This window comes from Sapajus apella, unplaced genomic scaffold, assembly GCF_009761245.1.
Source record: "Sapajus apella isolate SASKATOON/1434 unplaced genomic scaffold, GSC_monkey_1.0 scaffold96, whole genome shotgun sequence".
Classification (NCBI taxonomy): Eukaryota; Metazoa; Chordata; class Mammalia; order Primates; family Cebidae; genus Sapajus; species Sapajus apella.
In genome coordinates this window covers 1,287,320-1,314,902 of record NW_022437036.1, presented here as the reverse complement: position 1 = coordinate 1,314,902, position 27,583 = coordinate 1,287,320, and the positions used below count along the sequence as shown (strand labels likewise).

Genomic DNA, 27,583 nt, shown 5'->3' with positions numbered 1-27,583 from the left:
GTGTGTAACTCTGCATACGGCAGCACTGCAGGGGAACGTGCTCATGAAAATGCAGCCATATCGTGTCAGTCACAGCCTTTCCCCAGAGGGAAAAATGCAGGCATCCTTGAAACTGGGTGAAAACAGAATGCACTGAATTGATATTATCTTCTTTTTCTCAGCCGAAAACTGCTTCACTTCCTATTAATTAGAAGGGAGCTGAAGAGCAATTAATGATTCAAGCCTAGGATGCAGACTTCCAAATTCTTCAACAGCTGCTCTCTAACCTTTTGATCAAGACACCCTTACTCTTAAAAGTTGAGAAAACCAAAGAGCTTTTCTTTATGTGGAATATACTGCTATTTTCAAATTCTAAATATGTATTAAAAATAAATTAATACATTAACAGTATCTTTAATGAAAAAAAGTTATTTCTAAAACAAACAAAAATGAACGCGGAGCGCGGCCCTGCTGTCCATTTCTGCAGATCTCCGGCTTAACACAGAAGACAGCTCCATGTTCCTGTCTCCTGAGTTCAACCTGCTCCCAGACTGTTTCAGCTCAAACGCAGCATAAAAATCCTGCCTCACACAGACAGGTCATTAAAAATGGGAGTACTGTAACCATCTTCACATAACTGCGGATGCTCACTACACCAATTCTCGCCAAGCAGCAGTTTCATTAAAGTTAGCTGAAAACAGAATTTGATGCCTTTGTCAATGAACTTCTCACTTTCTTCCATTAAAACCAACTGCTGTGCTGCACTCTGAACACATCCTGGCACTCTGAACCTGTGTGCATGGCTGGTCACCTGGATGACATGAGTCCAAGTTTCAGACAGAGATTCTCAATGTCCACACATCTCATCAGACAGCATAAAACAACCACATTTTTTTTTCTGTTACCCAGGCTGGGGTGCAGTTGCACAATCAAGGCTCACTGATACAAGTTTTCCAAAATTCCAATTTTCACCCCAAAGCTCAAATTTTATCCTTAGCAACAAACATTCTTCGTTCTCTGAGATATCATTCGCTTTGCACAAAATGCCTGCCACATGCTGAGTCTGAAAACTGTCCTCCGTCTGTTGTTCTGTCAGGGACAGTCAGCGTTCCCAAAGACCACTCAGCTCCCCGCTCAGACCCCTAGGGCTGTACATGGAGACAGCACCCATGAGTGGACACAGCAGAAGCTTTTTATATGTAACTTGACATTTAATCACAGGGAAAGTAAAGACGTATGTTTGGGGGTTAAGAATGAATAAAATTAGTATTTACTGCAACACCAGGGACATTCTTTGGGAAAATCAGCATATTCTAAACAGACAGTGCTCATGCATGGTGCTGGGAGGTGGGGGGGGCTCCAATCTGCGCTGTGCCACCGGCACAAATGTCAAACTCAACAGAAAAGGCCCGTACTATTAGACTATTATTATTGCAGAAATAGTTTTTACCTCAGCCCCAGAAAGCGCCTCAAGGATCACCCCCTACGGGTCTATGGAACACAGAGAACTGTGGCAACTTGCCATTTCTACCAGTTTAAGAGCACATGGGATATGTGCAGAGCAATAATACAGACCTATGCTTCAGACGTCAGGAGAGACTCAACATTTCCTTCCTTCCAGAAGTATTCTATAGCCACCTGTCAATCTTCCCTCAGATCCTCAACCCATCAAAACAGTAAGCAGCCAGAAGTGAAATTTCTTAAAAACCAAATAAAAATATCCTTTCAAAAGGTTAGCTATGTATTACTTTAAAAAGCCCAACTACAACTATTATGAACGCATGGGTTTATGTTCAACTTTTACTACTGTCAAACCTGTTTGACGTGACTCAAGTGCGCCCACGTCCAGGCTGGGGTGCAGCCGCATCATCAGGGCTCACTGCAGCCTCCGCCTCATAAGGTCAAATGATCCTTCTGCCTCAGCCTCCTGAGTAGCTGGTACACCACAGGTGTGAGCCACGGTGCCCAGCCCCCACCTAAAGATTTTTAGTTCCCAAAACTGGAGACTAATTTCTCAGTAACTAATCTCAAAGACACTTGAAAATTTGGCATATGACCATAGTTAAGTTTCTATTTTCATAACATGGCACCTCCAAGAAAGGAGCTCTGACTTCTAAGCAGAAAGATAACACACAAATGCACATTTCACCTCTCCTGGTGGCAAAACATTCTCTTTCTTCAAACCTCCCGATCCCGTGAAACAATATTCAAAACTAACAATTTTAATCTGCCTTTCAGAAATTATAATGCTACAATAAAGCCTCGCTATTCTAAACTTCACTATTTTTGTTAATTCTGACAGGGTAGGCCAAAGTTTACATTTTTTAATATTTTGCCTATTCAGGGTCTTCTAGCTCATCAATCCGTTTGTTGCACAGGTGAAAAGGAACTGAGAAGATGCTAGCTAAGAGTTCTTCACCACGAATGAAGAAAAGATCACTCATTCATCGCTCAACTTTCATGAACGGGATGCCACTAGGAGAACATGCCTAGAAACTTCAGATGACATCCCCAAATACGACCCGTTCTCCAGCCACCAGGAGCAGCTGTTTATGCAGCAGCCCCGCCCCCACCTAAAGATTTTTAGTTACAGAAACTGGAGACTAACTTCTCAGTAACTGATCTCCAGTCACCAGCGGCAGCTCGTAGCAGGAAGCACTCTGTCCCAAACAGGGACAGAGAGAAGGGGGCCCACAAGCAAACGAAGAAACCCACCTTTCATTTATTTTAGTATCTGCACAGAATCCGACTCAATTGCACAGATTACATTTAAATCCTTCAGATGGCAAATTCAAAGTTTTGCTGCTTACCAAGTAACACTGCCATCATTTTTAATTTTTTTTTGAGACGAAGTCCCACTCTGTCGCCAGGGTGGAGTGTATGATCTCGGCTCACTGCAACCTCTACCTCCTGGGCTCAATTTTCCTGCCTCAGTCTCCCAAGCAGCTGGGACTACAAGCATGTGCTACCACACCCAGATCATTTTTGTACTTTTAGTAGAGATGGAGTTTCACCCACCTTGGCCAGGATGACCTTGATCTCCTAATCTCGTGATCTGCCCGCCTTGGCCTCCCAAAATGCTGGGATCACAGGTGTGAAGCACCGTGCCTGGCCAACATGGTGAAACCCCATTTCTACTAAAAACACAAAAATTAGCCAGGTGTGGTGGCGGTGCCTGTAATCCCAGCTACTTGGGAGGCCGAGGCAAGAGACTCGCTTAAACCCATGAGGCTGAGGTTGCAGTACGCTGAGACTGTGCCACTGCACTCCAGCCTGGGCAACAAGAGCGGAAACCCTCTCTCTCCAAAACTAAATAAATAAATAAATAAATATCGTGATGAAGCGAGGATACCGCAAACACAGTAAGTTTCTCATAAGCAAAAAAATAGAAAAATCCAGAAACAACCTATTGCTGTTTTAAGTTTCTTAGGTATTTGTGTTTTATAGGTATGCAGAGGCAAAAAGCAAAACTTGTTACTGAAAAACCTGCTGAGGACTAAAGCCTTGGCCATTCCTGGTGCAGCCAGGCCGCCAAGCTCCCCGGTGTAAGCTTGCAACAGTCCTGCCATAAACTCTACCCAACTGCTAGTGCAAATCACAGGCTTGTGACCTTGGTGGGAAACTCAGATGGGAAATTTCAGCTCTCCAAATGGAAGCCAGGAACCAGAAACAGTCACATTCATTTACTCAGGAGAAGAAGTGAGGTTTATTGTTCTCTATTTAATGGTTGGACATTAAATCTCCTAAATTGCTACCTTTGATGGGCTCCCCTTGTCTCTCAGTAAAAAAAGAAAAAATGGTTTCAAACACTAAGAGACGGCCCCAATTGTATACACCAGGATTCCTGTTACTCTTAATATACAAGGTTACCACTTGGGTCTCGGTGAGGACCACAATGCACAGGTTCTTGTCCCCATGAAGAATTCCACCTCCTGCCACATGTGGCAGTGTGAGCTCCCCGGGGACCATGAGAGGTGGGGTGCACTGCAGAGGACAGCCCTTCGTGAAAAGGTCAGGTCACCCCTGCAGAGTCCTGTGGGGGCTGCTTCCCCTCTGTCAATCACTGTCCGATTATGTTCTCCTCAGTCCACACCCTTAGAGACTGCATAATTCCACGGCCCCAAACACAGCCTACTCTTGCCTCCCCCGACAACCCCCGATTTTCACTGCAGCAAGAGTTGCTGCTAAGTATTCAGCAAAGGGCTGTGTAGGGCACTCTGAGAGAGGTGTCCACTGGAACAGCTTTACCGGTGACAGCAAATCAGACTGATTCCACACTTTCCCCAAGTGGCAAGCACATGGCTGCGCCACTAAAAACCGTTCCAAGACGCAGCTTACCTTCCCAAAAGCGATCAATTTCTCCAAGTGTTTAGAACCAACTATTTCACAACTCTTAGAGCAGTGGTTCTCACAGGGTGGTCCTGGGGTCCTTTTGGGAGGCCCCCAGGATCAAAGCAGTCCGCATAAACACTAACATTCTGTGCTGTTTCCACAGCCACTCTGAGTATACGCTACAGCCTTACAGGCACTGAATGAAAATGATACTAAGTTTGAATTAGGAAGGAGATATGTGAATCTGGCAGCTGTCAGTTAAGCCAAAGAGATTTGCAAAAACAAAACAATGCCATCTTTCTCATTAGATTGTTTTGGTCTTTGAGAGCAGGTTCCACAGAATGTTATTTATGTTAATATATAATGGTTTACAATCTTTTTTTTTTTTTTTTTTTTTGAGATGGAGCTGCACTGTCCCCCAGGCTAGAGGGGAGTGGCGCTGTCTCTGCTCACTGCAACCTGCGCCTCCTGGGTTCAAGGGATTCTCCTGCTTCAGCCTCTCCAGTGCTGGGATTACAGGCGTGGTGACACCCAGCTAATTTTTGTTTTTAATACAGACAGGGTTTCTCTATGTTGGTCAGGATGGTCTTGAACTCCTGACCTCAGGTGATCCTCCCACCTTAGCCTCCCAAAGTGCTGGGATTACATGCTCCCCTTAGGGAGTTGCCTGGCAAGAACAACTCCAAGGCCATTCTGGTTCATCCAGGACCATACAGGCAGTGACATGTACTGCTTCAGCATCCTGTCTTTCCAGACACCCCCTGTCTATTCTCATTCAGTTTCATGTGATTACAGACACGGCAGTGACTGCCACCTACGTTCAGGTGGAGAAAATGGTGGTGGTTCTTTAAAAACCCTTCCCTCCCAAAAATTTGCTTCTCAACTTGGAGCTGCAGCTAATTTTTTTTTTGAGACAGGGTCTCTCTCTGTCGCCCAGGCGTGAGTTCAGTGGAGCAACTGATCATGGCTTACAGCAGCCTCCATCTCCCTGGGCTCAGGCTGTCCCCCTACTCCAGCCTCCTGAGTAGCTGGGATTATAGGCACGCACTACCACGCCCGGCTAATTTTTTTTGGTTGCAAAAACAGCATTTTGCCATGTTGCCTGGTTTGGTCTCCAGCTCCTGGGCTCCAGTTATCAACCACGCCTCAGCCTCCCAAAGGGCTAGGATTACACAGGCATCAGCCCCCACACCCAGCCTGGAATTCCAACTTATAAAAGTCACAGCCCAAGGGACAAAATTACTGCTTGGGGACCTTGTAAACTCACGTCAAGAGTTAACTTTGTATTTCAGCTGCAATCTTCCTTTCTTCCCCTGGGACTGAGAGGCCAAAGTCTAGTTCTGTTTTCGGGGGTAAGCTGAAGACAAAGGAGTTCTGACATAAAAGGGTTCTCTGTATTCGTTTTTACACGCACAGCTGGATTTGAGAGTCAAACATGTATGAGAAGAAACTTCCCAGGACCCCATCACTGCTGCATGGGTGGGGAGAAGTGAACAGAAAGGGATCTGACTACTCAAACATGTTGTGAAAGCAAAAGCATTATCTTTTAGTTACAGCCTAGCAAATCCCAAGAGGCCAGGCCAGTATCTACCTGGCATCTCCACGGCCCACTCCCCTCGGTGCAGGTTCAGGACTCCCAGCCCTGACAGCTGCACCCAGACAAGCCCTCAGTTAAGCAGATGGGGACTTAGGGGGCTCAAGGGAGAACCTGTCTATGAACACAGCTGAAAACATCAACAGCAGGTGGGGGCCACAGTGTAGCAGGCAGTGCATCTGTCTAAGGGATGCACTTTCGTGTCTGTGAAACGGGGGCAGTAACGACCTTACAACTTCCTACAAGGTTTTCTGAAGCGACATCATGTCAAGTGCCAAATCAGCACAGCGCCTGGCAAGTGTGCAACAGACGGCAGGCGCCATCCAGCAAAGTGACGCAGCCTGTGCTGGTGAGGGTTTGGAGAAAAAGGCCCTTGTAGGTGAGTCTATTTCTCCGACATATTTGCTAACGGCGCCTTTTGGGCTTGGCAACAGGGAAGAGAGCAGGTGACATACTGTTCTCAAGGAGGGCAGAGAGTGCTTCACTGTGACCCAGATGAAGTTAACTAGAAGTACACACAAATTTATGAGTGTTTTTTTTTTTTTCCTCACAAAGTTGACAAACTGAACACAAACTAACAGACTAGTCTGAAAAATCAAGAAGCAACTACATAGGGAAACTCATTTTTGGGAGGGTGGGGACAGAGTCTTGCTCTGTCACCGAGGCTAGAGAGTAGTAGCACAATCACAGCTCACTACAGCCTGGAACTCCTGGCTTCAAGGGATCCTCTCTGTGGCCTCTGGCCTCACCTCCCAAACTGCTAGAACTACAGGGGTGCACTGGCATGCCTGGCCTAAGGGAATTCTTTTTTTTTTTTGAGACAGGGTCTCACTGTCGCCTAGGCTAGAGGCAGTGGCCCGATCTCACTGCAACCTCCACCTCCGTGGGTCAAGTGATTCTCCCGCCTCAGCCTCCCAAGCAGTTGGGACTACAGGTAGGTGCCACCACACTCAGCTAATTTTTGTATTTTTGGTTACAGGTGCGGTTTCATCCTGTTGGCCAGGCTGGTCTCAAACTCCTGATCTCAAGTAATCCACCAACCTCGATCTCTCAAAGTGCTGGGATTACAGGCGTGAGCCACTGTGTCAGGCTGGGAGTTCTTTACGGCCAAAATTGAGGGGCAATGAATCACCACATGCACAACCATGGGAAAAGCTCTGTGACGCCTGAGTGAAGAGCCAGGGCAGCGGCCACAGCCTCCAACACACCCCATTCTCTACTGCAAACAGCTGTACTGCGGGGCTTTTCTGGACAGTGTCCTTTCTGGTGTTTTTACTTCCTATTTTTACATAATGTTTAACTTTTCTGTATGTGTATTATCTTTGTATCAAACACATTAAAGTATCTTCATTTTGGAAAAAAAAGTTGGTTTACCTTATTATTAAGGTATATTAACCCATCCAAACTTTCAATAAAACAAAAATAAAACAACAAAAAGTATGTTAAATATCATGCAAACGTCTCCATTGGCACATGTAAAACAAAACCACGCCATCTAAGTTTGACACCCAAGAAGAGAAATGCCTGCTTTACAAGTTACATACGATCAAGTACCACCTATTAAGTTTTATGGTCATGGTTACAGAACTCTTTTTAAAATATGCACAATTACCAGCTCAACTTCATATAACAACTTACCCTCAAAATTACTACTCAAAAAAAAATGAGGCCTAGGCAGCACAGACTGTCTCACAGAATAGTGTGTACACTTACATGACATGAGCAATTCGGACTTTGTTCTTTGACCTCCTCTTCCCGAATGTTTCCGTTAACTGTTAATCACATAACCTTTGTAATGCAATTAACTTACGTCATTTGACACTAGCGATAAAGCGGCAGAGCTCAGATATCCACTGTAAAGGCCCCATCACTTAAATAAGAAACGTGAGTGGGAAACTGTTTAGAGGAAACTTCCTGGTTGTCTTCTGAGCCCACCCGCCCGAGAGAGATCAGACACACTGCAGGGGCCCACGGGTAGCAAGGAGTCGCCTGTTAAACACATTCAATCTTTGCTCTTCAAGGGCCAAAAAGAAGGCACCTGGCATCATGGGACAGGCATACAAAAAAAGAAAAATGTAACCTGTTTACGGAGATACCAAACAATGAAGACTTGGCACAGCTTAAAAATAAACGCTGAAGAGCAGCACTCCATTGGGCTCCACAGAACTGACCTCAAGGGGATTATGACCCTAAGGCTGTAGAAAAACTCACAGTATCAACAGGAGAACCTGAAAACCACCGTGAAACAAAACGGGAGCCAATGCCCATTCCAGTCACTCCCTCCCTTATATGAAGGAAACTCACCACCCTTTAAGGCCCCACCTGATGACACACACGTCCTGAACAAGTCATTGTGATGCTCACACATATACATGCAGCATGGCTAGGCTGTCTGGTAACCATGGGTACCAGCTGGGCAGTCAATCACAAATTATCTTTTGTGCCCTGTCTTCTCATCACAGCACAACTCGCTGTTTGACATATTCTGAATTCAATCAAATACTAATAAAGGACAGCCTTTGGTGGAAAACCTGAAGAAACTCAAGATACTCGCTTTTCCAAAACAAGGTAAGAGGCATCTCACTCATGAAACTTGTTGAAACAAGTCTACAAGAACAAATATCTCCTCCCCATGTACACAGCAAGTAGGAAAACAAGTGTGCATTAGGCAGGGAGTTTCACAACAGGGCTGTCTTCCGGGGTTACATTTCTGATATGTCTATGCTGTGCTTAAAATGGGTAAATAGTAAAATAGACACACATACATATACAAACATCAACCCAAAGTGCCACTGAAGAGCTCTGCGCTCCAGGGTAAATGGGTTGGCAACAGCTGATTTAAAGGAAGGCGTTGGAATAACCTCTCAAGCTCCCCAGTGAACTTGTCTCCCGGAGGACTGGGACAGGGGCCAGCTTGGTCACTGCTGTACCCTCGTGCTAACACGGTATGCAATGAATGTCCATTAAAAAAAAAAAAAAACACTGTTTAGTACTAAGCGCCTTTCTCAGAAGTGTGTCTCCACAAAGTCACATGTGGCCCTAGGAAAACCACGGAACACAGGGTACAACAAGGTTATGTGAATACACCGCGAAGGCGGCGATCTGCCTCTTCCTCAAGTCCCTGAGGACACTAGGCTCAAGTCTGATTCCATCAGCAGACAGAAAACAGATATCGATGGCCCAGAAACAAGAGTGTTTGCAATAAGCGATAGCGCCGTAAGCCACTGCTGCCTGTGGCCCAAACTTTAAGCTTACACATTAAGGTGCTTTCTTTAGAGCCGGAAGCCCGGCCCTGACCTCCACTGTCCCGGAGAGGCGACGAGGGGCCCGAACCGCAGCGGAGACAGCCCCGGCATGCCACACAAGAACTGGTCCTTCCGGCTTCCAAGATCACTGGAGGGCAAAACGTGTCACAAATACGGCCAGGACACACCAGCAACAAGCGATTCCACAAAAACGCTGACGACCAGCGCGGGGAACGAAGGACACACTCTTCAGGAAGCGAATCCGCGCCCTTCGCCCTTCCTGCAGCGCCGGCCGCCCCGCCGTGCCGGAACGCCCAGGGGGCACGCCAGAGGCCGAGCCGGCCACCCCGACCGCACCCAGGGCCCGGGAGGGAGTGCCGAGACCCCCAAGGATGCCCAGAGAAACCAGCGGCGCTTCAACGCTCCGCAGCCCCCCGCCCCCGGCCGCACTCGCCCAGGCTACCTCTCCGCTCCTTCCCGCGGGCGGCCGCCTCGACTCCTACCCTCGAAACCGTCCCAGCCGCGACCACTGAGTGCCCGCCGGGGCCGACTTCTGAGGCCCGCGCCGGCTCTGACCCGGCCCCTCCCGCCCGCCCGCTCGCTTCCGCGGCCGCCATCTTCTCGGCGGGAGCGGCCTGTGCGGAATCCGCGGCTCTCGCCGGCCGCGCTCCGACGCCGGCCCCGCCCCGCTCCCGAAGGCGGCCCAAGGGGCGGCCGGCTCCTCTACCCGGCGCACGGGACGCCACTTACCGCAGGCCTCTAGGGTCCCGCAGCCATTTCCCCGAACGCCGCGGAATGGGCGGCCGGCCACCGAGACGGCGTGGGGCTAGAGCGGCGCCCCCGCGCGGCGGGCGGAGGACGAGGCAGGCCACCGAGACGGCGTAGGGCTAGAGAGGCGCCCCCGCGCGGCGGGCGGAGGACGAGGCAGGCCACCGAGACGGCGTAGGGCTAGAGAGGCGCCCCGGGCTGGAAAGCCCGGCCCCGCTCTGCGCGCATGCGCCTGCCTTCCCCACCAGCACTCCGGGCGCGCCCTTCGGGTGTGCACCGACGAAGACTTGGTAGCATCCTTCGTGGACACCTTATTTCCCTGACCCCAAGGGTGAAAGCTGGGGCACTGCCCTTGCGAAGGGTGCGTGCCAACCCCAAAGGGCTGCACTCCCCCAGAATTTCGCTCTTAAGACTGCTAAGCCCTTCTCGTCGTTGGGGATAGGAAGCCCCTAGGTTAAACTTTTAAGAGGTGTGGGGCGGGGGAGGACAGAGAAAAGGCCCAGGTTTTCTCTTCCAAACTGTGTTTCTCAAACTCCAAGTCCCTGACGGCCTCGGCTGGGAGTGGACCGAGCAGAGCCAGCAGCGAGGTCCTGGCGTGAGCGTGGGGAAGAGGAAGGGAGGTGGGCACTCTGGACGTCTAGGCCCCAGGGTCCTTGGCGGTGTGGTCCCCAAATCTCTGCCTCCTCCCACCATGTCAATCCTACACTCAGAACTGCTTACCAGGAGCTGGAACTCAGAAAGCCTGGGCATGTTTTCCCACAGGGGTGGGAGGAAACGATTAGACATTTACTATCAAGAGAGGGTAAAGTGAGTTATGATAAAGCCAGCCTTCCATGTGGATTGTCTTCAGTTCGCTCAAGAATGACTAGTGACACGCCAGCACCTGTCTATCCCCAGATACCCAGGAAAGTGGCAGGAGGGGGCGTTGTCTCATTACTTGCTTCCACTTCTGTGAACAGTGACACACTACCTGGAAGCAAGGACATCTAGCCTTTGGCGTCAGCCGTGGCCAAGAGCAAAAGGAACCCAGAGTGCTGTAAACCTGCCCCTAATACAGAGACTTCTGCGATACTCCCGTGGGTGAACAGGGGCTTTGAGGCAGGTGTGCTTTTCAATAACACCTCTGAAGATTATAGTCTGCCAGTTTCTGAGGCTGACTTAGTTTTCTTCAAAGGAATACAACACAGCTTGTTTAGGCTGGTGTGACCCATTAGGACTACATTAATGGAATCTGGCAGGATGAACTTGACAGTCTTCCATCTTGCTTGTGTCTTCAAGTTCCAAAGAGAGGTTCCTGCTCTCAGGCATGGGGCAATGGGAAGCTTAGAAGACAGATGGGGTTGAGACCACCTTTAACAAGCAGTGTGATCTGGGGCAAGCTCTCAGTAAAAGGAGGGCTCAGGTGAGGCCTCCCTACAAGAGGCGCTTTCTAAATGCCACTGCCTCTTTAGCTGGGATCTTTAAACCAGCAGCAATTTCCTTCTGCAAGACGGTGAGATTTTATAAGATTTTAACTCTTGGGTGCAGTTTCAGGCTGGGCACTCAGGGAGACAGATGGAAAGTGTGCACAAGGCGGCTCAGGAACAAGAAAACCAAGTGGACAGAAGGAAAAACGAAGGAAAGCATGAGGGAAGGGAAGCCTCACTCAGCTCACCACAGTGCGCAGCAATCGGCAGAATGCCTTTCTTGCAGCAAGTCCAGAGTATACTGGAACCTGCCTCTGGCTCTCCTCCCTCACCCCCAGCAGAAGCTGGCTCTCCTGTGAACACCTGGCCAGACTATCCATCTTGGCCTTCCCCACCTATGAGGTGACGAAGTCAGCTCTATCCCAGTTTACCTGGGAGCTCCCCCCTCCCTGGTGAGAAAGGCATTTGGAGAAACTACAGTCTGGGTATGTGCATTTGAACTCCACTAGCAAAATAATACTTCTTCCTAACCTAATTTATTTAAAAAGTAAAACCCAAAGAAGTAAACAAAGTCTTCTTGTTTCAATACATTTTTCCTTAAATATCCTCAATCCCCAAACAAAACCCCACAAGTAGCACCGATTTACAACAGGATGTGGGCCGGAAAGCAGGAAGGGCCCTCCAGCAGGAAGCTTAATAGGTGGTCCATGGGGAAAACACCATGTGCATCACAAACAGGTGTCAACAGTGCCCTTCTGTAATGTGTAGACACCAGTTTCTGCCACCCCATGCCACGCTAAGTTTAGGGAAAGTTTTGAAAGTACAATTCCGGAAACTCAGCAATTCTTTAAAAAAAAATAAAAATAGCTTTCAGGGCTTACAAGCCTCCTTCATTGGGACTCAGGTTCCGGAGCACAATACCCTGATCCCAAAATAAAAATACTATGACAAAAATACTCAAGCAGGCAGCCGGCTTTATTTCATTTCACGTAGTCCCGAGAAAGCGAAGGCGCACCAGCCTTCCAGATTCCGCACAGTTCTCTCTGCGGAGACGTCCCGCCCTCTCCAAGAACCGGAAGCCGGACCGTGTCAGGTTTTTCTCACCTGCGATTCAGAGGCAGCCGCCAAGGACAGGGGCCGGGCCGAGGCCACCGGGCAGCGTCCAGGTCTCGGCCTTCGAGAGGGGAGAAGCGGGGGAGGGACACGGCGAGGGGGTGGGGCGCGCCCGGGCCTCGGCGCTGGGCTCCTCCTTTGCCTGCTCGGGAGGACGCCCGCAAGATTCCCGCAGACTTCAGGCGAGCCCGGATGGAGGCCTGCAGGGCTGCGCCTCAGGCCCGCGACCCGGCCGGAGCATTGTCCCTTCTGGCGGGAGATCGGCCCGGTCCTGGGCTGTGTCTGCGCACCAGGCCTCTCACGCCGCGTTCCAGGGCCTCAGTGCCCGGCGCGCTGGGGCTGCGTCGCCAGCCACTTGGGGCAGGAAAAAGGAATCACATAACACAACCCTCTCCTTTACCCAGGAGGAGAACGTGGATTCCCAGGGCGGAAAAAAGTGTGTGTGTGTGTGTGTGTGTGTGTGTGTGTGTGTGTGTACACACATATATATATGCCTACTGTTTTCTTATTGCCAACAAAAACTTCAACCACTGTGTGTGCTTTTTTTTTTGAGAAACGGATGAATTTTCATTACTTTTACATTGTATAAGGGCAGCTAACTTTAACAGTTCACTTTAGATAAATCAACTCACCAATGCTAAAAGGTGTCACAATCAGATTGGCTGCTACTTCCCCTCAAAGCAAACAGTAAAGCACTGTCTTTGGCTCCTTTAAATAATATTAACCAGATCTTCCGGGCACGTGGTTCATGCCTGTAATCCCAGCACTCTGGGAGGCTGAGGCGGGTGGATTACCTGAGGTCCTGAGTTCAAAACCAGCCTGGCCAACATGGTAAAACCCCATCTCTAAAAATACAAAAATTAGCCAGGCGTGGTGGCAGGCGCCTGTAATCTCAGCTACTCGGGAGGCTGCAGCAAGGGGAATCGCTTGAACCCACTACTGCACTCCAGCCTGGGCAACAGAGCAAGACTGTCTCAAAAAAAAAAAAAAAAAAAAAATTATATATATATATATATGCACACACCCAAATCTTTATCTACCAGAGGGCAAATGCGACGTTTGTGCATCACTGAGTAACAGAACTGCCAGAAAAGGCAACTCCACGGAATTCACCCACTCAATTAATTCCGCTGAAAGCTGTTTTGAGACAACCAACATGGCGGGAGCGGATGGACCACAGTGGGTAAGTTAAGCGGAACTGGCAGGATGCAAAAGGGCCAGGAAACAATAGAATTAAAGGAGAAACAGAATCAGAAGTTAAACTTTGTGCTCCAACCCCAAAGACCTCTAGAGAGCTGTGGGAGATGATGGAGCTACATGTTCTATGCAGCATATGAGAATCACACCAATTTTCTGTCTTTTAGGCAAAAGAATAAATGTGAAATAGGAAAAAAGGGAGGGAAAGGAGATGGGAGGAGGGAATCACCCCACTTAATGCTGTGCTAACTCATTATACACTCTGAATTTTTGTGATTGGCATTATGGACACTGTCTTATCAATGGAACGCACTAGAAACCTGTGCTATGACTAACTTTTAACTAGAAAGACAAGGGATGGATCTTTCTTTGGTCACATTAGCCTCTGCAAGTTACTCAAGACAGCAGCACTGAATTTACAACAATATCCGTAAACAAGCCAAAAGAACTTCTTATGGCAGGGAATTGAATCTAGATGTGTTATTCTCAGTTCTATCATTTCCCAGATATCTTTATGAAGAACAAGCTGCAGTTTGTGGTGGTGGTAGTGTTTTCCCTGACACAAGGTCTCACACTGTCACCCAGGCTGGAGTGCGGTAGTGTGATCTTGGCTGTCTGCAACCTCTGCCTCCCAGACTCAAGCAATCTCCCTGCCTCAGCCGCCCGAGTAGCTGGGACTACAGGCGCACGCCACCATGCCTAGCTAATTTGTGTATTTTGTTTTGTAAAGACACGGGGTTTCACTGTGTTGCCCAGGCTGGTCTTGAACTGCAGGGATCCACCCGCCTCTGCCTCCCAAAGTGCTGGGATTACAGACGTGAGCCCCTGCGCCTGGCCTGGGCTGCCGGATTTCCATACCTTCTGCTGTTAGACAGGAGTGAGCACATCAATACAGAAACCTGCTCATTATTCCTTCCTCTGAGAACGTTTCATGTTTCTGAGGTGTCTAAGTTTTCTCTTTGAGGTCAGTGAAAAGTAAATAAAGCTAACTTTGGAATAAATTAATATTTTAATAAGGTAAAAAAAAAAACTATTTCTTTTCTGACTGGTTTTATCTCAACATAGCAAAGGAGCATAGCAAACAAGAAAGCCAAAAGAAAAAAAAAAAAACAACCACGTTCACAGATTCTGACAGAAAGGTACTTAAAGAATAAAGCGGTTGTGCCCAAATAGGACATTTACCCTTATAGGCGATTCACACCATGGTACATAGACCGGTGAAAAAGTAGAAACGAACCCATAGCCGACTGAATTCACCTGCTGGAGAGCACCAGGAGGAAGGAGCAGGGATGTCCATGAGGTCAGACAGCAGTCAGTTCACACCGCATTCCAGGCACAATGGGCCCCGGACCCATTCTTGTGCCTTCTGCCTAACCTCAATGCCTCCGGAGTGTGGGACCTTAGGGGGACGGATGGAGCTACAATTGTGCAGGCTACACTTGAAGATTTTTTTCTTCAATGAAAATACTTCCAGGGTTTGTCCAGATAGGAATAACTGTATAAATTAACTCCTGTTTTTGCCTAGTTCACAAGAACAAAATGGTAAAATTGAGAGTGTATTTGAAGGAAATACCAACAATAACAGCAAAGGCTGAGAATTTGCAGGTTCCAAAAAATACCCAAGTGGGGATGTCAGGTTTTTCCCTTCTTCAAAAGAGTGGTGTGGTCTCACTTTGTTGACCAGGCTGGTCTCAAACTCCTGGCCTCACAGATCCTCCTGTCTCAGCTTCACCAAAGTGCTGGGATCATAGGTGTGAGCCACCGCCTCTTTCATTCAAATACAAAAGTATTTACAGAGTAAATGTAGGGCCAGACTCTGGCTAACGCCAACACTTTGGGAGGCCCAGGAGGGTGGATCGCTCGAGCTCAGGAGTTGGAAGGCCAGCCTGGGAAACACAGGAACTCTATATTTCTAATTCTACCTTCTCATCAGACAGGTGCTCACAACAGCTGCATGCCTACAAAGAACTTAAGACACAGACAGGCAAAAACTATCCACGTGTATGTATGTAGATTTATATATAGAGAGTTAATTTTTATAAAAAAGACAAGTCAGATCCCAAACTAATAACTGTCCATCAAACCCTCAACAATCAGGTTCCAAGTGCAAAATCAAATTCAAATGAAATAGTACATGAACGATGCTTTGACCATGTACATTGCTACTCAACGTCCTCTGTCTGGGCTTTCCTGCTGGTCTGCAATGGCAGGACGGTACACCACATCTGTTTCAGGTAACAGTATGCTGAACACAGTTTATGTTTCAACCTCAACAGGAGTTAAAGATTTAAAAAAAAAAAATCAGGAAAAGATGATTCTTGCTCTCACCCAAGCTAACTTACAGCATATTCAGTACTTTCTGATTTGGTAGTATAATCTAGAAAGGGAAATAAAATCAGACAAAAAGTGGGAGGGGGAGGGCACCTATATCAACCTACAGTAAAGATGTTTTACAGGGTCTGGGCTCACCACAGACATGCGGTGTCAGAACACGTGCAGCAGGCCGGGTGTGGGGCTCACGCCCGCCATCCCAGCACTTTGGGAGGCCAAGGTGGGCAGATCACCTGAGGTTGGGAGTTCGAGACCAGCCTGACCAACATGGAAAAACCCCATCTCTACTGAAAATACAAAATTAGCCGAGCATGGTGGCGCATGCCAGTAATCCCAGACACTCGGGAGGCTGAGGCAGGAGAATCGCTTGAACCTGGGAGGCGAAGTTTGCAGTGAGCCAAGATTGCACCATTGCATTCCAGCCTGGGCAACAAGAGCGAAACTCTGTCTCAAAAAAAAAAAAAAAAAGATTATGTGCACCAGACTAAATAGTAAAATTCTTCCTTACCCCTTTCCAACACCTCTAAGAAGGTTGTTTAAAATACTGTGTGAAATGAAAGTTGAGGTCTGGGTGTTCCTAGCGACTCGTGCTCATCATTATGAGCACCAGCTGACGGGCTTACCAATTACCCTGAAAAGTACAGTGGTTTGATTTGCTCAGTATCTTTGAAAGCCTGAAGTCTCCAGTATGCAGGGGTTTGATTTTATGCTTTTGGGTTTTGAGAGTAAAACAAAACATCCATGGAAATAATGTGGTTTTGTGAAACGTGACTGATAACCTGGTTTTTTAAAACATTCTACAATGCACACGGTGGCTCACACTTGTAATCCCAGCACTTTGGGAGGCCCAGGCAGGAGGATCGCTTGCGCCCATAAGTTTGAGAATAGCCTGGGCAACATAGTGAGACCTCTTCTCTAAAAATAAAATTATCAAAATTAGCTGGGTGTGGTGGCTTCCACCTGTAGTCCCAGCTACTCACGAGGCTAAGACAGGAGGATTAGTTGGGAGGTGTAGGTCGCAGTGGGCCGTGATCACGCCACTGCACTCCAACCTGGCTGAATTGCCTTCCCGTTTTAAAAAAACTCATTAATGTTCCTTTAAGACTAACATACCTGCTGGGCGTGGTGGCTCATCCCTGTAATCCTGACATTCTGGGAGGCTGAGGCCGGTGGATCACCTGAGGTTGGGAGTTTGGGACCAGCCTTACCAACATAAAGAAATCTCGTCTTGGCCAGGTGCGGTGGCTCACGCCTTTAATCCAAGCACTTTGGAGGCCAAGGCGGGCGGATCACCTGAGGTCAGGAGTTCAAGACCGGCCTGACCAACATGGTGAAACCCCATCTTAAAAAAAAAAAAAAAAAAAAGAAAAGAAATCTCATTTCCACTAAATATACAAAATTAGGCGGGTGGGGTGGTGCATGCCTGTAACCCCAGCTACTCGGGAGGCTGAGACAGAAGAATCGCTTGAACCCAGGAGTCGGAGGCTGCAGTGAGCTGAGATCGCGCCATGGCACTCCAGCCTGGGCAACAGAGTGAGACTCCATCTTCAAAAAAACAAAGACTAATATACCTTTAGCACCCCTCTTTCGGTTCATCTCTCTCAAAATGAAAGAACTCAAGTTCAAAGCCACCACCTCAGCTTGCAAAGAACTAGAAGCTCTGAACACCTGGCTGCCCCTCAGCTGACTGTAAGTACCAAGCCTGTGGTTTGTCTTGTCCACAGGCCCACCTCTGTCATAGGAAAGCTCAGGCAGCTGATGAATCCAGGCTGAAATCTTGGTCACGGTCCCAGATGTCAACCAGTGTGGCCCTGCACCTTCTCCTGTCCCAGGATCCACCACCTCTTTCCTGTTTTCCTGCACCCTTAGTGACCCCACATGCTGGTGTCTTCAGGGCTCTGGCTCAGGCTGTCCTCCTCTACCTCCACCCACACACTCTCCACGGAGACTTCATGCATGCCTGGCTGTAGTTACCTTTATCTCTGCCTGCACCATCATTCACCTGCTCCCCTGGCATCTCCACGTGGATGCCTCAAATGCACTTCAAAACCTATCTAACATGCAAAAATGAGCTTATGACTTCTGACCTCCCTACTACATCCAGGCTCTTCTCTGGCATTCCCTATCCAGAGGATGGTCCCACCCTATAAATGCACAGGCCAGAAGCTGAGAAATTATCCTTGACCCCCTCCCTGCTCCTCAGTCTCCTCACCTGTGGTTGCAGCGTTTGGTGGCATCAGCTCACTGCTCACTTCACTGCAGCGTCTGGTGGCATTTAGCCCCCTGCTCACTTCTCAGTACGTGTGCCACATGGCCCTAACCGCTGAACGCCTAGACACCTCACCCCTACTCACCACAATCGGATGTCTCCCATTCCCACCACATCATCAGCTTCTTGCTCTGTCACCAAAAGCTATCAAATGGGCAGTTTGGGCAGCTTCACCCTGGACTTCCCTGCAGCCTGGACACTGCTAACACAGCTTCTTGAAACTCTGCACCCTGTGGCTGCAGGGAGCACCTTTTAAGCCCCTGGTTCTTGTCAGATGCCCCTGGCCACTTCTTGTTACCCTTCACAGGCAACTTCTTCCTCAGTGAATACAGGTTGCAGTTCTGCATTCTGGACTTGATCCACTCCTTGCCTCCATGGACCTCCTCTGAATATATTACACCCATCTCTCAACTCCAGCCCTGCTCTTTTCCGAGCTTAGATCTATCCCACAGGTACCTCCAGTTCAACAATTCAACGAGGCCCACGCAGAGCTCATCACCTTTCCCTCCTGGCTGCTGCACCTCCTTCCTCATGATCATTCTCAGTTGGCGCCAGGACCTCACCAGCTGGGCTACTCACCATCATCACTCTGGGCTGCCCTCTTCGCTCCCACAAACTTGTCTGTCACCAAGGACTGCTCATTTCCCTTCTGACTGAAGGTACTGCTTCCAATTAAGGTCCTCGTAATCATTCACTCATTTACTCCTTCATCTACTCAACTAATATTTATGGAACTCCTATTACAAACTAGACTTCAACCATCATCAGCTCGCATGAAGCTCACCCTTTTATGGTGAACCATGACATCCTACCAGGCAGCAACGACACAGACCATGTGCTGAGAGCTAAAAAGGGCTAGTTTAGGATTCTGTGCAAGCATAAAGGAAAGGCACTCAATCCGGCTTTGTGTAGGGAAGACTTCCCCAAGAAAGCCGCATCTCTATTGAGCAGGTGAGCAGGAGTTAGCATAGGGAAGTGTTTTCCACGCAGGACCCAGATTGTGAGAGTACAGCAATAACAGAGCTTGGTGACACAAGAGAACCTCCCATAGGCTGGGATGGTGGGAGCAAAACTCGGTCTTAAAAAAAAAAGGTAAGATCAGGAGTGCAGACTTAGAGCTGTGCTAACTTTATGTGGGCAATGGGGGGGGGGGGGTTTCCCAAGGGATGCTCAGAGGAGGACAGAGTCAGTGAGTGATGGCTTTTGGAGATCACCCTGTCTGCTGTGAAAGCGATGGAAACAGGACTTCCTGCACTCGCACGAGTTAGGAAGACGTCCTGGCAATCCGAAAATCAAAGACGATGGCTTCCACGTTACAGTAGAGGCTGGGAAATGGCACAAAGGAGCCAGTTTCTAGAGAGGATGAAGGAGGGGACACAAGTAGGACTAGGTGACTGTCGAATGCTGGGAGGAGGGGCATTAACCTGTGACCCACAGGCAGGCACTGAGAAAGCCTCTTTGGACTGGAACGTTTCGGAACGCCTCCTGAAGGCGCTAGCACTCAGCTTTTTGCTCGTGCATCCCCCGCCTCCCCGTTGCACACTTTTTCGCTGACGTTCCAGCTGTGCATGGTGGCTCATGCCTGTAAATCCAGCATTTCCAGAGGCCAAGGCGGGAGGATCGCTTAAGCCCAGGAATTCGAGACCAGCCTGGGCAAGAAGCCAATAGCCCCGTCTCTAAAAAACGTAAATAAAAATACACCGGAAGCGGTGGCTCACGCCTGTAATCCCGGCACTGTGGGAGGTCAAGGTGGGTAATCATTTGAGGTCAGGAGTTTGAGACCAGCCTGGCCAACAAGGTGATACCCCGCCTCTACTAAAAATAAAAATAAAAAAGGCCGGGCGTGGTGGCGTGCGCCTGTAGTCCCCGCCACCCGGGAGGCGAGGCAGGAGAATCACTTGAACTCCGGAGGCGAAGTTGCAGTGAGCCGAGATCGCGCCGCTGCACTCCGGCCTGGGCGACAAAGTGAGACTCTGTCTCGAAATAAATAAAATAAAGATCGAGAACTGTTTCCGTAGGGCTACGTAGTTGCAAATGACGCAATTACCGACATGGACTGCCTCTGCGTTACTGCGCATAATTCTGGCAAGACCTCAGATCTGTCGATTTAGCTCTCTCGATTAACGGAGAATGTCCAACACCGGTCGTCTTTTTCCAGCCTATTTGCCGAACTGGACCGACTGAGGCCGAGCAGCCCGGCCGCGGGGCTTACGCGGCACTCGCTCACCCCTCGGCAACCGCGCGAACCCCTCACCCCGCCCGCGCTTCGGAGGGCTTCGCGGACGCCGCCGACGAAACCGGCGGCCGCCCCCCGAGCGCCCCATCAAATACACCAAGTTACTTCCCAGCCGCGGAAGCAGCGGACCCCGCAATGCCGGAGCGTGCGTTCCTCCCGAGCGGACGGCAACAAGCAAAAACACGCTCACACACCCGCGTGCGGCCTCGACGCGCCCCTGCCCGGCGCGCTGCGGTCCCCGCGTCCCCCGGCCCTGCCCGCGCCGCCGCTGGGACTCCGCCCCGCAAGCCGGAGGGGTCGCCTTTGTCCCGCGCGCCCCGGCCGCGTCCGGCCCGCACGGCGCGACCCCAGGGAGGGCAGGGCCCTCCGGATTCCGCACCCGGCCTCGAGTGGGGACGCGCTCAGTAACATTCGAGGAAAGCCGAGGAATCGCTCCCGCGAGCAGAGAGCGCGGCTCCCGCCCGGCCGGGCCTCGGGTCCGCGGCCGCTCCCTGGGCCTCGGGGACACCAGCCCTGGCAGGCCGCCGGTCGGGAGGGGACTCCGTCCCCGTCTCTGGGGCGACCGCGGACACCCGGCGCCCTTCCTCCGCCCCACCCCGTCCGGCCTCACGCAAACGACAGGAAAAGAGCTGAGACCTTCGCCTCCGACTCAGTGCAGACGTCGCCATCCCCGCTCCAGGTTTCCACACTCCAACGCCTCCGCAACAGCCATCTTGCCCAGAGGCGGCCGACGCCTTTTGACTCTCGCGCCAACCCGTAGCGCGAGGTCGCCGCGAGGAGACTTGTGCGCAAGGACGGAAGTTGACATCCGCGCTTCCGGGAGGCTGTCGGTCCCGCCCCTTCGCGGGGGCGCGCCATTGGTCATCGGCTCGCACTCTCGCGCTCTCGTGCTGTCGCGAGAGGTGCCGAGGGGCGGCCGCCGGTGCGCCTGCCCTCCGCTCCCCGCCCCCGCCCCCGCCCCCGCCTCCGCCGCGGCCCCCGCCTCCGCCTCCTTCTACTCGGGCGCCCCAGCTGCCGCCGCCCCTCCCCGGCCCAGGAGCGGTTGCGGAGCCGCCGCCGCCCAGACCGCGCAGCGCGGGAGACAGGATCCGCACGGTAAGATGGCGGCGGCGGGCCCGGGCGGCCGGGCCGAGCGTCTCCCGGGGCCGGGGCAGGCGGGACGCGGCCGGGGTGCGCGCCGCCTCCGCTCTGGGGGCCTTGGCGGCGCCGGCGCGGGCTGGTGCGGGTTGGGGCGCGCCACGAGTCCCCGCCCGGACGGCCGCCCCGCGCCGGCGCCCAGGGGCAGGCAGGGATCAGCCTGCAGGCGCGCGGCCCCAGGCGCTGGCGTTCCGGGGCGGTCCCGGGCAGCCTGCGGGCGGGCGCTGTCTCTGGAGCCAGGTCTGGAACGGGGTCTTTTAACCACATCTGCCGGTTGGAAGCAGAAGCCGAGCGGGCGAGCACGTACAGCGTGGCGTGGAAAGCGGGAGTCTTCGGCACCCGGGTGTCTCCGCCTGCTGAATCTTTTTATGCGGAGTTTGAGACCACCGAGCTCTTGCCGCAAACAGGACGGGCCGGTTCTCCAAAGTTGCTGCTTTTCGTGGGCGCACGAAACTGCCCGGGAGTGGAAGCGCTGTGAGTCCCGATCCCCGAACGGGCCAAGGGGAGAGGTGCCTTCCCTAGGGAGCTCGTAACGCGGGGCCGAGGCCGGGGCCGAGCGCGGTGGCGGAGGTCGAAGTGGGCGGGTCGCCCGAGCCCGCGAGTTCGAGACCAGCCTGGGCAACATCGAGACCCCGGTCTCTGCCAAAAACAAAAAAATTAGCCAGGCGTGGTGGTGCGCACCTGTAGGCCCAGCTCCTCAGGAGGCTGAGGTTGGAGGATCGTGAGCCTGGGAGGTCGAGACTACAGTGAGCCAAGATCACGCCCCTACCTTCCAGCCTGGGCAACAGACTTAAAAAAAAAAAGGTCCTTAAGTTACCTTTGATTGTCATGGATAACAATTTGGTCTCGGTGAGCTTTGCAGTTGACTAAGTGCGGGAGGTGGGTGTTGGCGCGTGACGGAGCTCTTGGTCACTCCTCCTTACTTGCTGCTCCACAGCAACTTTTCCTCGGCTGGTGCCACTTTCTCTGCTTGACCTTCAAGGCTGGCATCCTCTAAGTAATGACGGTTCTCATTCCCTAGCTACGCTCTCCCTAGGTGGTCTTTGCTGAATTCTTGGCTTTAAATTTCCCCGTCCCCCGCCCTATTTTCCTAATTAACGTTTCCAGCACTGAGCTCAGGATCTGGAATCCAGACACCTGCTTGATTTCTCCAGCTGCATGGCTAATAGTCACCTCAAACTTGCCCTGCTTCTCAAACCTGTTCTTCTCCCAGTCCTTACTCCTTATTTGTGGCCCCGTCTTCCAAGGCCTCTCATGCCTGAAACCTGTGACTGTCTTCAGCTCTTCCCTTTCTTTTATCTCGTCATCTTCTGTCCAGCAGCAGCCATTGACTCCATGACCAAAGTGTCCTGATCTCACCTGCCTCCGTCTCTTCTGCCGATGTCTTCTCTCACTTGAGTGTCTCCTTAATGGACTTGCTGGTCCGTTCTCACCACCCTGCATTCATCCTGTTTTCAGCCAGGAGACCAAAATCATCTTTTAGTTTTTTGATTTATTGAAGCACTCTAGCAGTCCTTTGTATAAAGTAGCATCCGTAACACATACATCAGTGACAAAAGATGAAGACAGAGTGGACAGTGGTGTGCCCACTGCCCATCTCAGGTACCCAGCCATTCTCCCAAAGCTGGAACAGCTGCCTCTTGGGCTTCAGGCATCTGCCCCTCCCACAGGTAACCCCTTCTGAGCGTCAGCTTTCATGCCCCTATTTTAAGAAACAAAGTAGTTCAGCCACAGATTTGTTGGTAAAGCACGCATCATGTATTTTGTTTTGTTGTTCCTTATAAAACTCACGCCACATTTGGCCTCTCCTGCAACTTGACTTTTTCATCCAGCATTGTTGTATGACAGTCATCTTTGTGACTTTGTGTGACGTTATCTTACTGCTTTATGAAATTCTCTTGTGTGAGTACATGACCACAAAGCTTTCTCAGCAAAGCTAAAGTCTAAACATCTCTGAAACCAAAATTTACGGTTTTGTTTGGCCCAAAGAAGTAGCCTCTGATGATAGGGAGCTCCCCCAAACCCGGGGGAGGCTGTTCCATGGGGAATTGCACCAAATATCACTGTACATTGAAGAATTCCAAATTCAAAACACATCTGCCCAAGGGTTTTAACATGCAGAGTGGTTCTGTGCAGGTGGGTGGCTTCCACACTTCTGAAGATTTGAACAGTGCTGCTGGGAACAGGGTTGTCTGTGTTTGCTGCGTTCTGGTGAGTTTTTCTAGAATATGAATGTATTAAAAGTAGAATTGTTGGGTTGTAAGGAGCACACATGTTCAGCTTTACAGTGGATGCCAGATTATTTGCATAGCACAGTCCATTCTCCTGACACCAGAGTAGAAGAGTTCAAGTGAACTTGTGTCCTTGCTGAGAACTGGCGTTCTCAGTCTGGTGGGTGTCCCGTGGCAGCCTTCTCTTTCAGTATCTTTCAGTGTGGGATTCTCTAGCTCATGGCTCTCCAGCGCTGCCCTTTGCACTTAGAGGAGAATCTAAACCCCTCCCTCAGCTATGATTTTTTTCTTGTAGAAATAAATCAGAATGAGTTATGCAGAAAAACCCGATGAAATCACGAAAGATGAGTGGATGGAAAAGCTCAATAACTTACATGTCCAGAGAGCAGACATGAACCGCCTCATCATGAACTACCTGGTCACAGGTAATGGCTTACAGGGAGGGTGCTGCCGCATCAATGTGGCTCTCCCTTTGTGGACACGTAAGGAGTGCTGTAGCCCTGAGGTTGTAGTTATTTGTGTTCAGACATTATAGAAACGCAGTGATAACTTGGTAAGTTTGTAAATTATCATGTAAAAGATAGCCTTTTCTGGAGATCAGATTATTCCAGGTCTCTGAGACCTAACACAAGCCCATTTCTTAGCCTTTGACAGTTTTACTGTTAGATAATCAAGATGGTTGAGACTGTTGTGAAGTAAGTATCCTTAAAGCCCAAACAGTTGATCTCTTCTGGCCAGTCTGGTAAAGTATACTGGCCTGTTTCTAGAGGGTGTGCCCGACTCAGGATGAGAATGGGGAAGAGCAGAAGTGTGCAGAGGGAAATAACACTCAGGCTCTTCTCGATGTCAGCTGGAGGGAGGGCAGTGCTGTTTGTGGCAAGAAAATCCAGATGTTTTTAAAAGGCATAGCATGGCCGGGTGTAGTGGCTCACGCCTGTAATCCCAGCGCTTTGGGAGGCCAAGGCAGGCAGATTACAAAGTCAAGAGATCGAGACCATCCTGGCCAATGGGGTAAAACCCCGTCTCTACTAAAAATACAAAAATTAGCCGGGCATGGTGGCATGTGCCTGTAGCCCCAGCTACTTGGGAGGCTAAGGCAGGAGAATGGCTTGAACCCAGGAGGCAGAGGTTGCAGTGAGCTGAGATTGTGCCACTGCACTCCAGCCTGGTGACAGAGTGAGGCTCCATCTCAAAAAATAAACAAATAAATAAAAGGCATAACATGAAAAGTAAATCTTCCTCCTTTTAGTCCCCAGTTCCCACTCCGAGGTTAATCTCTGTTAAAATTTTTTGGGCCAGTGTGGTGGCTCATGCCTGTAATCCTAGCACTTTGAGAGGCAGAGGTGGGAGGATTGCTTGAGCCCAGGAATTCAAGACCAGACTGGGCAACATAGTGAGACCTTGTCTCTAGAAAAAAAAATTTTTAATTAGCTGGCTGTGGTGGCTTGTGATGTAGTCCCAGCTACTTGGGAGGCTGAGGTGGGAGGATCGGAGGTTGCAGTGAGCCAAGATTGTGCCACTGCACTCCCGCCTGGGTGACTAAGTGGGACCCCATCTCAAAAAAAATATTTTTGGAAGGTGATGAGGAAATTTAGGCCTATAATTGTGTTGGGGGCAGGGAAAGGGGCACACATGCTGGCTTTGAAAAACTGTAGACACTCTAAGAGGTGTGAGTCACCAGGCCACTCAGGTAGAGCTGGCCGTGGACAGCCGCTGTGCTGTGGAGGTGGAGCCTGTATGTCTTGCCTAACCTGGCACCAGATCTGCAGCTGCTGGCATCTGGACCTATTATCTGTCTTCTCAAAGGAGCCCCACCAACGCACTGGGCCAGCAGCCATTCTGACTTCTTTGGCTAACTGCTTAGAGTTTTTGGATGGGATAACAAGGAATGAGGTATACTCTTCTTGTTTTCTGTATGTATTTTGAGAGCAAAACTTATAAATTACAGAGATATTAATACCGAGTCCCTGAGAGAGTGAGGTTCACATCAGGGGTGATTAATTGAGGCAGTTGGAGTTTCTGGAGATACAAAGTCTTTGCCTTAATTCCTTGCTAACTTTCTTAGCAGTGAAGATGGTTTTTATTTTCAGAGGGCTTTAAAGAAGCAGCGGAGAAGTTTCGAATGGAATCTGGGATCGAACCTAGCGTGGATCTGGAAACACTTGATGAACGAATCAAGATCCGGGAGATGATCCTGAAAGGTCAGATTCAGGAGGCCATTGCCTTGATCAACAGCCTCCACCCGGAGCTCCTGGACACAAACCGGTATCTTTACTTCCATTTGCAGGTACGTTTTAGGAGAGAGGAGTCTGGTTTGCAGATACTTGAGAAGTTAAAGTTATTTGCAGTGATTGAGAAATAACTAGGCTAATTTGCTTTAATCATATTATTATTTTTATTTATTTATTTTGAGATGGAGTCTGGCTCTGTCGCCCAGGCTGGAATGCAGTGGCATGATCTCAGCTCACTGCAGCCTGCGCCTCCTGGGTTCAAGCGATTCTCCTGCTTCAGCCTCCCGAGTAGCTAGGACTACAGGTGCGTGCCACCACACCTGGCTAATTTTTTGTATTTTTAGTAGAGACGGGATTTCACCGTGTTAGCCAGGATGGTCTTGATCTCCTCACCTCATGATCCGGCCGCCTTGGCCTCCCAAAGTGCTGGGATTACAGTCGTGAGCCACTGCGCCCGGCCATGATGTTACTTTAATGTATGTGGGGGGAGGGGTTTGAATTTGCTGTTTTATATGGTTCAGAAGCTGTTTTTTGTTGTGAAAATGCAAAGTTGATAACTCGAGATGCAAGAAAAGTCTTCCCTCTGTGCTGTACTTTTGGTGGGAACCTGGTGCAGCCCGCCGAGTTCCTGGGCCGCGCGTGGTGGGTCAGTCTGGTCTGTCTCTGCCTTCAGCAACAGCATTTGATCGAGCTGATCCGCCAGCGGGAGACGGAGGCAGCGCTGGAGTTTGCGCAGACCCAGCTCGCGGAGCAGGGCGAGGAGAGCCGGGAGTGCCTCACGGAGATGGAGCGCACCCTGGCCCTGCTGGCCTTTGACAGTCCTGAGGAGTCGCCCTTCGGAGACCTCCTCCACACCATGCAGAGGCAGAAGGTGGGGCCCATGAGAGGGAAGCCTCCTTCCATTGCTGACATGCTCCAGGGGGATTCGCAGAGACGCCACATGGATGGGTTTGTGCTGTGGACTGAGAGACAGGTGGCTTCCGGGTCTGGACGCTGAGTGACTCCTCCCTGGCTTTTTTTTTTCTATTTTTTTTTTTTAAGACAGAGTCTTGCTCTGTCGCCCAGGCTGAAGTGCAGCGATGAGAGCTCGGCTCACTGCAACCCCCGCCTCCTGTGTTCACGTGATTCTCCTGCCTCAGCCTCGAGTAGGTGGGACTACGGGAGTGCACCACCAAGCCTGGCTAATTTTTGTATTTTTAGTAGAGACCAGGCTTCCCCATATTGGCCAGGCTGGTCTCAAACTCCTGACCTCAGGTGATCTGCCTGCCTCGGCCTCCCAAAGTGCTGGGGTTATAGGTATGAGCCGCCGCACCCGGCCCCTCCATGGCTTTTAATCTTTCATCTTGCTGAGCTAGACTTCATGACCGTTGGAGAGTATTCTAAACTTTTCTCTCCTCGCTGCTATTTTTGTGTCTGGTGAACCATGACAGCTCCTCGCCTTTCCAGACTTAGGCCCCTCTCCCCCCAGGTCCTCTCCCGGGACCCCGTCCTCCCTGCACCGTCTCCCCCCGGGT

At 50.4% G+C, this 27,583-nt stretch overlaps 2 protein-coding genes across 10 annotated transcripts in view; one reads left to right on the top strand and one right to left on the bottom strand.

Moving 5' to 3' along the window:
• DIDO1 (death inducer-obliterator 1) overlaps positions 1-21,282 on the bottom strand; it is a 59,576-nt gene extending 38,294 nt beyond the window's left edge. For 2 of the 8 annotated variants that reach the window (XM_032257073.1, XM_032257078.1), the window contains exon 1: positions 9,901-10,041. The gene's annotated coding sequence lies outside the window, so the exon portion shown is untranslated. Of the gene's footprint in view, positions 1-9,613; positions 9,805-9,900; positions 10,042-21,106 lie in introns of those variants that run through there. The other 6 variants (XM_032257077.1, XM_032257074.1, XM_032257081.1 and 3 more) reach the window with 6 other exon arrangements.
• A 77-nt stretch (positions 21,283-21,359) lies between these two features.
• GID8 (GID complex subunit 8 homolog) overlaps positions 21,360-27,583 on the top strand; it is a 7,650-nt gene continuing 1,426 nt past the window's right edge. Inside the window, exons 1-4 of one of the 2 annotated variants that reach the window (XM_032257091.1) lie at positions 21,360-21,565; positions 24,134-24,263; positions 25,929-26,125; positions 26,743-26,940. In XM_032257091.1, coding sequence (XP_032112982.1) covers positions 24,146-24,263; positions 25,929-26,125; positions 26,743-26,940 — 513 coding nt within the window. In that variant the 5' untranslated portion in view covers positions 21,360-21,565; positions 24,134-24,145. Of the gene's footprint in view, positions 21,566-24,133; positions 24,264-25,928; positions 26,126-26,742; positions 27,014-27,583 lie in introns of both variants that reach the window. The other variant, XM_032257092.1, reaches the window with a different exon arrangement.